Below are 14,155 nucleotides of genomic sequence, written 5' to 3'. Positions count from 1 at the left end.
AAATACAAATGGTTTTACATTTTCCTCCTTAGTGTTGTATTGAAATCAATTCTCTCTGCTCAAGACCTGTTGTCCTGCACAGTACTTTATCTTGAGCTTGTATATGTTTTCTATTCCACAGAGAAACCCAGGGAGGCATGTTTTGACCCTGGAAATATCATGAACGGCAGTCGTGTGGGGATGGACTACAAACTGGGCTCCACAGTGACCTATCAATGTAACTCTGGATATACTGTGGTTGGACAAGCCACAATCACATGTGTTATCGGTTTGGATGGAAAACCTATATGGAATAAGGCCCTACCAACGTGTAAAGGTACGATATTTTCGGTTTTGGTTTGGCTACAGTCCTAAAAACTGATTTGCAACAGCTTATCAAAGAGAGAGTACCTTTTGTTGTTGTTGTTCTCACTTCAAGTCTAATTGGTTGGTCTTGGTACCATCATCACCACTATCAATCAAGGCTAATATCAAGCCAATTTTCACTGGCTTTACCAAATGGTTTTGAGGACCCCTTTTTTTCTTTGCACAAGAGGGGAGTATGGGTTTTTCAAAGACCAAGGCTGAACTTTCTGTCATTTATTGACAGTCTTGAGAGCTTGGGAGGTGACAACTGCCACTCACATGTCCTCTCTCACACTCCCTCTCTTTTTCATCCCCCTCTCTCTCTCTCCTTTATGTCCCTGCGTCTCTGAGGAGACACAAAAACCCAGACAGGTGGCCTTGTAGTTGCTGCCACTCATCGTCTCTATGTCTCCACCCTGCCACTTCACACACCGAGCCTCTACCTTATAGCAGTATGGCCACTTGAGACATGACTTGGATATGGGAGACACACACCAAAGTTTTATGGTTGACATGATGAGCATGGAATGGTTGCTTTCAATAAAAATGGTTAGATGTATGCAATAAGCTAATTGTTTTCATATATAAGCTATTTTCATGTAAACATACACAATCTAGCTTTAGCTACCTTCTACTTTTTAAACCAAATTTAACCTGTTTTCATTTTTCAAGTGTCAGATCAAGAGGGGAGTGTGAGACGCATGAGAGAAAATCCACCTGAGATCCTTCTTTTGAGAGATTTAGGGCTTTTGTAAATCTGATGAAATGTAATTAAGAAGTTACTCTGGAGTTCACATAAACAATAGAGGGTGTTTTGTGTACCAAGACACAGCTGAAGCAAAGCAAACAGCACATAGTCCCTTGACCATACTGGGTTGAACACTGAAAAAAACAAGTTCGTTTCAAAGGATATATTTTGTTTACAACAACAACAGGAGACTGGAGAACAAACCAGCAGAGGTACTAAAAATGAAGCCATGGATCTATAATGGTTTTACATTGCTAACACTCCTGACCCCTGTTTGTAAGTCAGTCTAAGGGGATTTTAGCTTTTAAACAGCATGTGTTGATTAGTTGACCCTTTTTGATTGCCAAAATGCCTTGCCCTTTGAGAGAGAGAGCTCTCAATTCTTCACTCCCAGATCATTTATTTGCTTACACTGATGGTACATTTGGCCTGTTACCTTCTCCATTTTTATTCTTTCCTTTATTTATTTATATTAATTTTGGTGACGAGCTAGAGCATTCATACCATGAGCTGTATTCCCTTGAAGAACATTTTGCATTATGGATGTGGCTTAAACATTCAATATTTCATTCTTAATGGAATTATTAAATTACATTGTGTAATTACAGTTTAGGCTTGGTCATGGACATAACGGCACAGTTTGGTTGACCTTGTGGTACAGCTAAGGACCTCAGGACCACTATCTGCTTATCCATTATATCATTAAATTGAACCTGACTTTCAACCTGACTTGAACCTGACTTGTCTAGTCCTGGATTTTGTCTCATCGAACCTTTCATAAGTGGAAATGGGAAAGTGTCTTCCTGCTAAAAGCTTATTGAAATCTAATTTGTCATTATCAAGTATGTTAAACGGTGACAATGTGGTACCATAACATAGATTTATGGATGTCTGAGCACGTGCTGTTTAATCCCTGAACTCCATAAAGGAAAAGTGTGGGGATTATAAGGGTGAGACATGATGTTGTTAGTGATTCACAATGCCTCTCAACAATGGCACAATGGCCTCTGTTGATCGATTCCCTGAGCTCGAAAGAGAGCGTAGGTAATGAGCTAAATGGCTTGTTCTGGCCTTTTCAACAGTTGTATATAGCCTACCTCCAATAGCCAACAGAATGTGCAGGCAAAATTTGATCGGTGATATGAATACCACTTTACTGTGTTTTTTGATGAAAAGCACACAGCAGGCACAATTGGAAATCACTCTGAAAACCAAAGGGATGTGAAGCAAATGTTGCTGTTTCATGGGCCATTTGCTTATATGGTCTGTCAGTTATGTGTATTTCTAATCCTGATTTTTTTTTGTTATGTCACCTTCGAAGAGGATTGTGGTGTGTATACGCTACACTAAAGCAATGTTATGAAGACGTTTTAAATCCATGAAAAGAAGGGAAATTATTTATTTAAAGTCATTTGAGTCATTCGTTCAAGGTCATGGATTTCGGCTAGATGAAACAACATTTTGTGAAAGGACATTGTAATCTGCTAGCTAATAGTTTGATGTCTGGGAAACGTACATCAGTAGCCTAGCCTATTTTAACATGGTTAAACATAAGCATATTTCCAAGCAAACACATAATGGCCGCTTAAGTAAAGGCATTTAACCACCTCATCTGTGGTTGAATTGAGTTTATTTTGCTAGATGATAAAAAGGTAAACAAAGTTATTTGCTGGTTGTGTTCATAAATTAGCAAAAGAAAGAGCCATTTCTAAAGGCTGTGGCTGTGCCTGCAAGCCAAGGCCCCTTGAGTGACAGTGAAACGCCACGTGGGTTATATGCAGATCAGTCAAAGTCAGACAGGGAGTACTCACTGTGAATGTTAAACTCTGCACTCCTGACATTCTGCTGCCAGTTGAGAGAAATGATTACTAATGTCCCCAGTATCACCTGGCTAATGAAAGGAATCGTTATGTATTCAATAAGGACTGTGGGGGAAGGGGGTGGGAATATTTGTCCGTGAAAACCGTCCCGTACCCAATTAATCCCCACTTTTAGCAGCCGTAGGTGTTTAAGTGGTACATTTTGAGCATTCAGCATGGAAGAAAAGCAAACACTTGCAACGTATCTGTCATTGTTGTTGCTTCAGGGTGATGGTGGGTATCTAGGGCCAGCTTTACTGAATGTTTACACAAGTGCTAAGTTTACAACTGTTCAAAAAGGAATAGTAATTTAAAAACAAAACCCAAACCATGATACTGTATTTATTTAACACCAACGACTCTTATTTGCAACTATATTTATCTACTTCATGTTCAGCCTTTTATGTTTTAATCTCCTCGGAAAACAGCAGGCGCAAACTATTCACCCATGAAAAACTTGCAGTATATCTGCCCCTTTAGTTTTGCTCTCAACAAGCTGAAGACCAAGTTGTTGCCATTTGAGATGTTTCACTGGGCTGTGATTTTCGGCTGCTTTTTAGAATACTGATGTACTCTGAGGCACTTTTTGGGGCCTTTAGACAAAACTAATTAGAAAAGGGGTGAGATCCCTTTAAATAATAAAGAATTTTCCCCCCTCTCTCTCAGCTTCTCATCCAAGCAGGTCTTCTATTTGTTTCCATAGTAACTAAAATACTTTCTCAGTGCTCTTGAATGAGGAATCCTCCATGACTGTAAATAGAAGGGGTGTGTAATGTGGTTAAAGCACAGTAGTATAGCGCCCCTCGGAGGCAGGAAGCAAAATAACTGCATACACGAGAGCAGTGGTTCCCAAACTTTTTATAGTCCTGTACAGCTTCAAACATTCAACCTCCAGCTGCGTACCCCCTCTAGCACCAGGGTCAGTGCACTCTCAAATGTTGTTTTTTGCTATCATTGTAAGCCTGCCACACACACACTATACGATAGATTTATTAAACATAAGAATGAGTGTGAGTTTTTGTCACAACCCGGCTCGTGGAAGTGACAAAGAGCTCTTATAGGACCATGGCACAAATAATAACATGATAATAATCAATCATTTTGCTCTTTATTTAGCATCTTACATATAAAACCTTATTTGTCCATCGAAAATTGTGAATAACTCACCACAGGTTAATGAGAAGGGTGTGCTTGAAAGGATGCACATAAATCTGCAATGTTGGGTTGTATTGGAGAGAGTCTCAGTCTTAAATCATTTCCCACACACAGTCTGTGTCTGTATTTAGTGCTAGTGAGGGCCTCATGCTAGTGAAGGCCGAGAATCCACTCTCACATAGGTACGTGCTTACAAAGGGCATCAGTGTCTTAACAGCGCGATTTGCCAAGGAAAGAAACTCTGAGCGCAGCCCTATCCAGAAATCTGCCAGTGGCTTCTGATTAAATTAAATTTTCACAGAACCTCTTGTTGCAATTTCGATGAGGCTCTCTTGTTCAGATATCAGTAAGTGGACTGGAGGCAGGGCATGAAAGGGATAACGAATCCAGTTGTTTGTGTCGTCCGTTTCGGGAATGTACCTGTGTAATTGCGCACCCAGCTCACTCAGGTGCTTTGCTATATCACATTTGACATTGTCCCTAAGCTTGAGTTCATTTGCACACAAAAAATCATACAATGATGGAAAGACTTGTGTGTTGTCCTTGTAAATGCAGACAGAAAAGAGATCCAACTTCTTAATCATAGCCTCAATTTTGTCCCGCACATTGAATATAGTTGCGGAGAGTCCCTATAATCCTAGATTCAGATCATTCAGGCCAGTCGTGTGAGAAACTCATCATCAATGCAAGCGGTCAGACAAGTGAAAATGATGGTCAGTAAATAAAACTTTAAGCTTGTCTCTCAAATAAAAAAAACGTGTCAATACTTTGCCCCTTGATAACCAGTGCACTTCTGTATGTTGTAAAAGTGTTACATGGTCACTGCCCAAATCATTGCATAATGCAGAAAATACATGAGAGTTCAGGGGCCTTGCTTTAACAAAGTTAACCATTTTCACTGTAGTGTCGGGAGAAACTGCTTTCAAAATTATCCTGCCATGTCACTGATGCGTCGTGAAACAGTGTTGTTTGATTAAGGCTTTGTCTATATAGTTTTTTAGGGCCATTCCCCCAAGCATTGTCCCAGCCATATCTGCGGCAGCAGGAATAATTAAGTTCTCCACAATAGTATGGGGCTTGGCTGTCCTAGCCGCTCAGTAGCTCACCATATAAGATGCTTCTAGCCCCTTCTTATTAATGGTATCTGTTGCTTTTGTACATGTCTTACTACTCAAAAGCCAACTTAGTTCTCGCTCAAAAAACTCCCAAGGCTTATTTTTCAAATTGTCATGTTTAGTTTCTAAATGTCTGCGCAAAGAGTGAAGGTTTCCCACCAAAGAGTAACGTAAATATTGACATTGTGTTATTTCGCTGAACACTAGATGGTTTAATTTGATTTTTGGCAGTGAAACGAGGCTACTCAGGAAAGAAAAAAACTCACCCAAATGTATAGCCCCATTGGAAAATATAAATGTACTGTTTGAAAATGTGAAGAATGTTTTTATCTTTTACATTTGAATCACAGTTTGATTGCGCGAACCCCTGGGGGAATACCTGCACTAGAGGAACTAGACCTTGTTTGGATTTAGGCATGGTCCTTCTCTCTCTGGCATATTATCTGGTGTTGGTTGAGCATATTGTATAGTGTATTATTTTGTCTTTATTCTCTTATTTTTGTCCATACTTCTGTTCACTTTGGATAATATTTGCATAAATTGCACAGGCCATGGATCTGGAACCTTCTCATTATGTCATTGTCTGAAAGAAACTCTTACTAGTCATGCTAGTACAAATTTATAACTACTATCATCATAATTCGTACTGCCTGACTGATGCTCAAGTAACCAGTAATATCAACAGCATATTTCATATTAAATTGTAATATTCAGTATCACAGTGGCATCCCACAGTTGGATGTCTGCTGAGTAGATTGACCCCCCCAGTCCCCTGATCTTTGAGATGTTCATATTTTTTGTGGGTTTTGTGGCCCTGGTTTGTAAATCTATAATGAAGATTGTTACATTTCCCGTCTTGACAGATTAAATAATGAAATCCAATTTTCCTTTTGATAAATATAGAGGGACCAAGTGTCACGTTTTATCAAGGTGGGTGGAATCAGGCGCAGAAAGCAGGTTTCAGTGCCGGAAGACATGGGTAAACAAGGCCTCCGCAGTCTGCAGGGCCGTAGGGAGACCGGGCAACGGGATGAGAAGACAGGACTTAGAAAACCAGAATCGTAGTACTTCCCTGGGACGGGGGAAGGTCGGTAAGAAAGTCCACCGATAAGTGTGTCCACGGCCGTTGTGGAACGGGGAGGGGTTGTAATTTCCCTGTAGGCAGGTGCCGAGGAGCCTTGCTCTGAGCACACACCGGGCAGGAGGAGACATAAAATCTCACGTCTTTAGCCAGCGTGGGCCACCAGTATCTCCCTCTCAGACTCCGCACTGTCCTCTCGATGCCAGGATGACCCGAGGAGGGGAGAGTATGAGCCCACCGGATCAGCTTGTCCCGGACCCCCCTTGGCACGTACTGAGTCCCCACTGGACAGTTAGGGGGGGCCGGCTCAGACCGTGAGGCCTCCTCTATCTCCGCGTCCACCTCCCATACCACCGGTGCCACGAGACATGACGGTGAAATGATGGGAGTTGGCTCAACGGACCGCTCCTAGGTATCATAGAGGCGGGGCAGCACGTCGGCTTTGGTGTTTTGGGAACCTGGCCAGTATGAGAGGGTAAACCGGAACCTGGTAAAAAACATGGCCCATCTAGCCTGACGTGGATTTAGTCTCTTCGCTGCCCGGATATACTCGAGATTACGATGGTCAGTCCAAATGAGAAAAGGGTGTTTAGCCCCCTCAAGCCAATGTCTCCACACCTTCAGAGCCTTGACTACAGCTAACAACTCCCGGTCCCTCACATCATAGTTTCGCTCCGCTGGGGGGCGGAGCTTGGGTGGCACGCCCGAGCGTTGGGACAGCACGGCTCCGACCCCAGCCTCGGACGCATCCACCTCCACTATGAACGCTAAAGAGGGGTCCGGATGCACCAACACGGGCGCATTGGTGAACAGCTCCTTCAAACGACTGAAGGCTCTGCTCGCCTCTGCTGACCAGCGCAAGCGCACCGGTCCTCCCTTCAGCAGTGAGGTGATGGGAGCAGCCACCTGACCAAAACCCCGGATACCGCTGCACTTCTTTCACCGTGGTCGGAGTCGGCCAATTATGCACGGCTGTAACGCGGTCATCCTCCATCACCACCCCGGAGGTGGAAATACGATACCCCAGGAAGGAAACGGACTGTTTGAAAAACTCACATTTCTCCGCCTTGCAATACAGGTCATGCTCCAGCAGTCGCCCAAGTACCTTACGCACCAGAGACACATGTGCCGCGCGTGTGGCAGAATAGATCAAGATGTCATCGATGTACACTACCACTCCCGCGGTACTCATAATGACCAGATGTAGTACTAAATGCGGTTTTCCACTCATCTCCTCCCCGGATACGCACCAGATTATACGCACTCCTCAGGCCCAGTTTTGTGAAGAAGCGCGCCCTGTGAAATTGTATTTATTTATTTTTTATTTTACCTTTATTTAACCAGGTAGGCAAGTTGAGAACAAGTTCTCATTTACAATTGCGACCTGGCCAAGATAAAGCAAAGCAGTTCGACAGATAAAACGACACAGAGTTACACATGGAGTAAAAACAAACATACAGTCAATAATGCAGTATAAACAAGTCTATATACAATGTGAGCAAATGAGGTGAGAAGGGAGGTAAAGGCAAAAAAGGCCATGATGGCAAAGTAAATACAATATAGCAAGTAAAATACTGGAATGGTAGTTTTGCAATGGAAGAATGTGCAAAGTAGAAATAAAAAAATAATGGGGTGCAAAGGAGCAAAATAAATAAATAAATAAAAATTAAATACAGTTGGGAAAGAGGTAGTTGTTTGGGCTAAATTATAGGTGGGCTATGTACAGGTGCAGTAATCTGTGAGCTGCTCTGACAGTTGGTGCTTAAAGCTAGTGAGGGAGATAAGTGTTTCCAGTTTCAGAGATTTTTGTAGTTCGTTCCAGTCATTGGCAGCAGAGAACTGGAAGGAGAGGCGGCCAAAGAAAGAATTGGTTTTGGGGGTGACTAGAGAGATATACCTGCTGGAGCGTGTGCTACAGGTGGGAGATGCTATGGTGACCAGCGAGCTGAGATAAGGGGGGACTTTACCTAGCAGGGTCTTGTAGATGACATGGAGCCAGTGGGTTTGGCGACGAGTATGAAGCGAGGGCCAGCCAACGAGAGCGTACAGGTCGCAATGGTGGGTAGTATATGGGGCTTTGGTGATAAAACGGATTGCACTGTGATAGACTGCATCCAATTTGTTGAGTAGGGTATTGGAGGCTATTTTGTAAATGACATCGCCAAAGTCGAGGATTGGTAGGATGGTCAGTTTTACAAGGGTATGTTTGGCAGCATGAGTGAAGGATGCTTTGTTGCGAAATAGGAAGCCAATTCTAGATTTAACTTTGGATTGGAGATGTTTGATATGGGTCTGGAAGGAGAGTTTACAGTCTAACCAGACACCTAAGTATTTGTAGTTGTCCACGTATTCTAAGTCAGAGCCGTCCAGAGTAGTGATGTTGGACAGGCGGGTAGGTGCAGGTAGCGATCGGTTGAAGAGCATGCATTTAGTAATGATTCCACCGCCATAGCGATGAGAGGTAGTGGGTAACTAAACCCCACTGTGATGGAATTTAGACCTCTATAATCAATGCACGGACGCAGACCTCCATCCTTCTTCTTCACAAAAAAAGAAGCTCGAGGAGACGGGTGATACGGAGGGCTGAATGTACCCCTGTCCCAGCGATTCAGCAACATATGTTTCCATCGCTACCGTCTCCTCCTGGGACAATAGATACACGTGACTCCTAGGAAGTGCAGCGTTCTCCAGAAGGTTTATCGCGCAGTCCTCTCGACGATGAGGTGGTAATTGGGTCGCCCTCTTTTTACTGAAGGCGATAGCCAAGTCGGCATATTCAGAGGGAATGCGCACGGTGGAAACTTGGTCTGGACTCTCCACCGTAGTCGCACCAACGGCAACTCCTATACACCTACCTGAACACTCCTCTGACCACCCCTTAAGAGCCCCCTGTCGCCAGGAAATCACCGGGTTGTGTTGAGCTAACCAGGGAACCCCCAACACCACTGGAAACGCAGGTGAATCTATAAGGAACAGACTAATCTGCTCCTTATGAGCGTTACCATGTCCAGCGGTACCGTAGCCTCCCTAATTACTCCTGACCCTAATGGTCGGCTATCTAAGGAGTGCACGGGGAAAGGTAGGTCTAACGACACCAGGGGAATCCCTAGCCTTAACGCAAGCCCACAATCCATGAAATTCCCAGCTGCGCCTGAATCGACTAGCGCCTTATGCTGTAGAGAGGGAAAAAACCCAGGGAAAGAAGTCAACACATACACATGACCGACAGGAAGCTCTGGGTGAGTCTGGTGCTTACTCACCTGGGGTGATCGAGCAGTGCTCCGCCTGCCCTCCCGACTCCCAGACGAGTTCCTCCAGCACCGGTCGGACGTGTGCCCTCATCGACCACAACTGGTGCAGGAGGACACTCCTCCTCCGGTCCCCCTCGAAGCCGCCCCTCCTAATTCCATAGGGATAGGGGCAGGAGGGATGGGAAGTGGAAACGACAGGGCCTGATCCGAACGCCCGCGGGCAGCCAGCAGGTTGTCGAGACGGATAGCCAAGTCAATGAGTTCATCCAGTGTGAATGTGGTGTCCCAACATGCCAGCTCCCTGCGGACGTCCTCCCTGAGACTGCATCTGAAATGATCGATCAAGGCCCTGTCGTTCCATCCTGCTCCTGCGGCCAAGGTCCTGAACGTTTCTGTCACGTTTTATCAAGGTGGGTGGAATCAGGCGCAGAGAGCAGGTTTCAGTGATTCGACAGTTTATTCTCCGGCGCACAAAAAACACGGTCAATCCAACACACAGGGTGAATAATCCAACACAGGATCAAAATAGACCGGATAATAAAACACAAGTACTACACCAAATTACATGAATACAAAAACAATCCCGCACAAAACAAGGGCGGGACAACCTACTACATATAAGGACGTTAATTAAACTAAAATACACACAGGTGAAACTAATAAGACAAAACCAACAGACAAACGAAAAAGGGATCGGTAGTGGCTAGTAGGATGGTGACGACGACCGCCGAGCACCGCCCGAACAGGCAGGAGAGCCAACTTCGGCGGAAGTCATGACACCAAGGATTTGGAGTCATTGGTAAGGTTTGTGTTTTCTATCAAAACCCTTAGTGAGTGAGCATTTGATACCTAGAAGAGAAAATACACTTTGGCCTGACATGACACTGACTGCTCACAGTGATAACAGTTAAAAAATGATCTACAAATGATCGACTGTTACCTAATTCTCTCGTTCCATGTGTGTGAAATTTCTAGTTTCAGGCAGGGTAGACCCCGCAACCAAGAGTTTTTTCTTACAGTACCAACTCAGTCTTGCCATAGAAAGTATGAGGTGAGGGTGATGTGATCAAAGGTATGGGGAAGGTGTTTGATATGCAGAGGACCATGAGCCGCGGCTGCATCCTGACACCGGGTTTATGAGCTCCACAAGGTATTGTGGACAGATGAAGGAGCAGACCTGGGGGGATGAGCGCTGGGAGGCTTAGTGTGCTGGAGATGTGGCAAGAATCTAAATCCACAATCATTGTAGCAAAGACCAAGGGGATGAAAGAAACAAGGTAGGTGCAGAAAGATCACATGAGGGATTCAAGCGATTGGGATTGACATTTTCTGAAGGGAGGGAGTAATAATACTATGAAAGGAAATGAGAAGAAGGGTTAACTAGGGATTTAGGGTCAGGGAGAACAAGAGGGTGAGCGCTCGCTGCTCTCTAATGTTGTGCATTAAGTCATTTTCTCTCCTTGGGTCAGTATTTATTCAGAGTTTTTAAAAAGTAGTTTGGAGAGCAGTACACTACTAGTCCAGGGGCCCATGTACAGGAAGATAATAGAATATTGACATTGACAGATTTCCTCGGATGTGTTCTGTTTTCCTTGACCTTACATTTTAAAGTTGGATACCCTCGATTATTTTATTTTACCCTTCATGCTCATGCTATGTCCTTAAAGGAGAATTTCACCCTGGGGGAATCTGGGATTGTTTTTATCTTGTCTGAGGCATTTCTAGGACAGTGAGATGTGTTTTACACATAATTGCCGAGGAGGAAGACAGGTCAGGGCTTTGCATGCTGAATGATAGATAACCCTATGATGGCAGTATTGATGGGGGGGGGGCAAGATCTATAAATACATGTAATCCTACTTTGTTGCATTTCGCAAAGGCTAAATGTTATACTGATCTCACTATACATGTTTTGGGGTGTAGATATGGCTGTCCTTGTTCGATAGAGCCATTGGACGTCTTTCATTGATGTTCCTATCGGCGGATTCATTGCTAAATATACAAGCAGACACAGTTTTTCAAGTTGTAGTCTCTGAAAGACTATAAGTTGTGTTAGGAGGTGCGTTGTGCTCTGGCGCCCATCTCTTCCCCAAGCTGGCATTTGTTTAATAGAAGGGTGACACTAACAACAATCCTTTGGGCAAAACTCAAAGAACTGACCAGACGCAATTGCTTCAAGTGATTCCTCTCATCAACACGAATTTGATGATGGCGCATTTATTAGCTAAATGGTGACATTCAACCATACATGTTTCAATATAGCGAAGAGGATTCTAAACAAAGAGAGTTTGATTTAGCTAACATTAGAAGCTCAGCTACAGCCAATGCCAGCACCAAGAGGGCAGATGACAAATATGGTGCCTAGCTAAATAAATGATCTTTCCTGCAAGCCACCTAGCTAGCTAGCTAAATTTAGTTATCTACTGAACCCCATATTGTGTATTGCTGGCTAACATACTACTGTGTTACAGTGGGGGGGAATCAATTAATTTGTATGTGTGCTAACTTAGCCAGCTATGTAGCTAGCTAGGTAGGTAGCTAGCAAGCTAAACAACTACCAGTAGCCATATCTATGACTTAAAATAGAAGAGGTTTTACAATCAGAGATCTTTAGTATCTCGATTGTAAAACCTCTTCTCTTTTTAGTCGTAGATATGGCTAGCTACACATCAAGCTACAATGTTACAATGAGCCACCTAAAGCTAGGCTTACCAGTAACCATTAGCACATAACTGGAGTTGGATAGCTAGTTAGCCTGGTGCCTGCTAACTTGTTATGCGCCACTGCACACATTTGCAACTTGTTAGCAAACATGTGTAACATCAGCAACTGTAAATAATTTTTCTAGCTAGCTATGTAACATAATTGACGAGGGTTGACATTGGTTATGATTATGACCTTGGATGCAGATCAATCTCACAAAATTATAGGCATGACACAAGATAGGATTCTAAACAGATTTAAATAACATGTATTGCATATCCAGCAAGCCATTCGCTAAGTTTACTAGCAAACAGTGAGGAAAAACAACAATACAACAATTTATGTTGTAAATCTCTAAAACTGAAGCTGGTTTTGCTATAATAATATTTGCCTAAGCATGCCTGATAGACATGGGTGTAGGTAGATACTGTCTGCCTGCTTACATAGGCTAATTAGTACTGTCTGGCCACTGCAAAGATTGAGGGAGGGATATGCCAGATTTCATTCTATTAGGCTAGATATGGTTGTAAATGTAATCTCTGTGCCTGTGCACATGTATACATGTTCAAGTAGTTTACCCTAATGTCAATGTTATGCTGGTATGGTTCAACTGTTGTTCAAACTGTACAATAGAGTATCATTTCGTTTTTTGTCTAAAGACAATACTGAGTAGTGCCTGGGCTTCTTCCTGGAGTGGTTTCTAGATACAGAAGCAACATTCTTTTGCCTGCATGTGTCCTTATAGCAGAACTGTATCCCATGAACTCTCTCTTTCGGGATTAGACATTATGCTGGATTTCAAGCAGATGACTCATGAGGAGCTGAATGGCAGTTTGATCATGACAACACTCCTCCCACAGCTTTACAAGTATTCTCTGAACATACTGTATGTTTCTTTGGAATGGCAATTTCATCAAGACCACCTCTCCCATCATTTGCTGATCACCAGTTATCTTAGCTACAGATTGTTAAACAATATCATGTGATTTAACCAAAGATGTTTGGTATCCATTACTGGGAGTTACAGGATAGGTACTGTTTGGTGTTGCACAGAGATGTTTTGACCAACCTGCAGTAGCAATGCCATCTTCGTTTTTAATTTTGGGAAACAGGTGTCTCATAAAATGTCTGTCCGGTTGAAGGGGTCAGTTTGAATTTAAAAAATGCTCTGTTAAGTAATAAGTAATAAGTAATACAACAATATGTGCACCGCCATCGTGTCTATTTCAAGTCTTCTCGCACATTGATCGAGACAGGTCTCTGTCATCATGACATGCAGGACTTTGGGGTAGACACCCACCTGTCTCGATCAATGAGAGAAGACCTGAAGTAGGACATGATGTCAAATAGACGAGATGTCTTTGGGTGAATCACATTATCTGGTGTAACAATCTGTAGCTACAGTTCTCTGCACTTGTGTGTCTACACCTGACACACTCAGACACACTGAACTGTACTACACTGTTCATACTAATGTTTTTTGTATGTTACTTTTACCATATAACATTGTTTTTGAATACCCAGTTCTCTTGAGGTAGCATTAAATAGTGGACACTCTCCTGTATTTTAGATTTGGACAAATAAACAATTTTTTGGGGATATCTTAATGTCTAGCATCTGTTTTATGCTACCGAGCCTTGGCCCCTGTACAGTTTATATAAATATCTTATGTGAATCCATAAAGGCAGACACATTTCAAAGATTGATAGAAAATATCCATATTTATTTTATGGTGGTTCTACATCAGGGCTCTCCAACCCTGTTCCTGGAGAGCTACCATCCTGTAGGTTTTCAATCCAATCCTAATCTATCTAGCACACCTGATTCTAATAATTATCTGGTTGATAAGCTGAACCAGGTTAGTTACAATCGAAAACCTACAGGAGGGTAGCTCTCCA

At 43.1% G+C, this 14,155-nt stretch overlaps 1 protein-coding gene across 1 annotated transcript in view; it reads left to right on the top strand.

The window, feature by feature from the left end:
* LOC109898910 (CUB and sushi domain-containing protein 1-like) overlaps positions 1 to 14,155 on the top strand; it is a 218,863-nt gene that overhangs the window by 92,473 nt on the left and 112,235 nt on the right. Inside the window, 1 exon segment of the mRNA XM_031836493.1 lies at positions 122 to 316. Coding sequence (XP_031692353.1) covers positions 122 to 316 — 195 coding nt within the window.

The sequence above is a fragment of the Oncorhynchus kisutch genome, linkage group LG11 (assembly GCF_002021735.2).
Source record: "Oncorhynchus kisutch isolate 150728-3 linkage group LG11, Okis_V2, whole genome shotgun sequence".
Taxonomy (NCBI): domain Eukaryota; kingdom Metazoa; phylum Chordata; class Actinopteri; order Salmoniformes; family Salmonidae; genus Oncorhynchus; species Oncorhynchus kisutch.
Note: the sequence above shows the minus strand (reverse complement) of the source record. Positions and strands in the feature narration are given on the sequence as shown.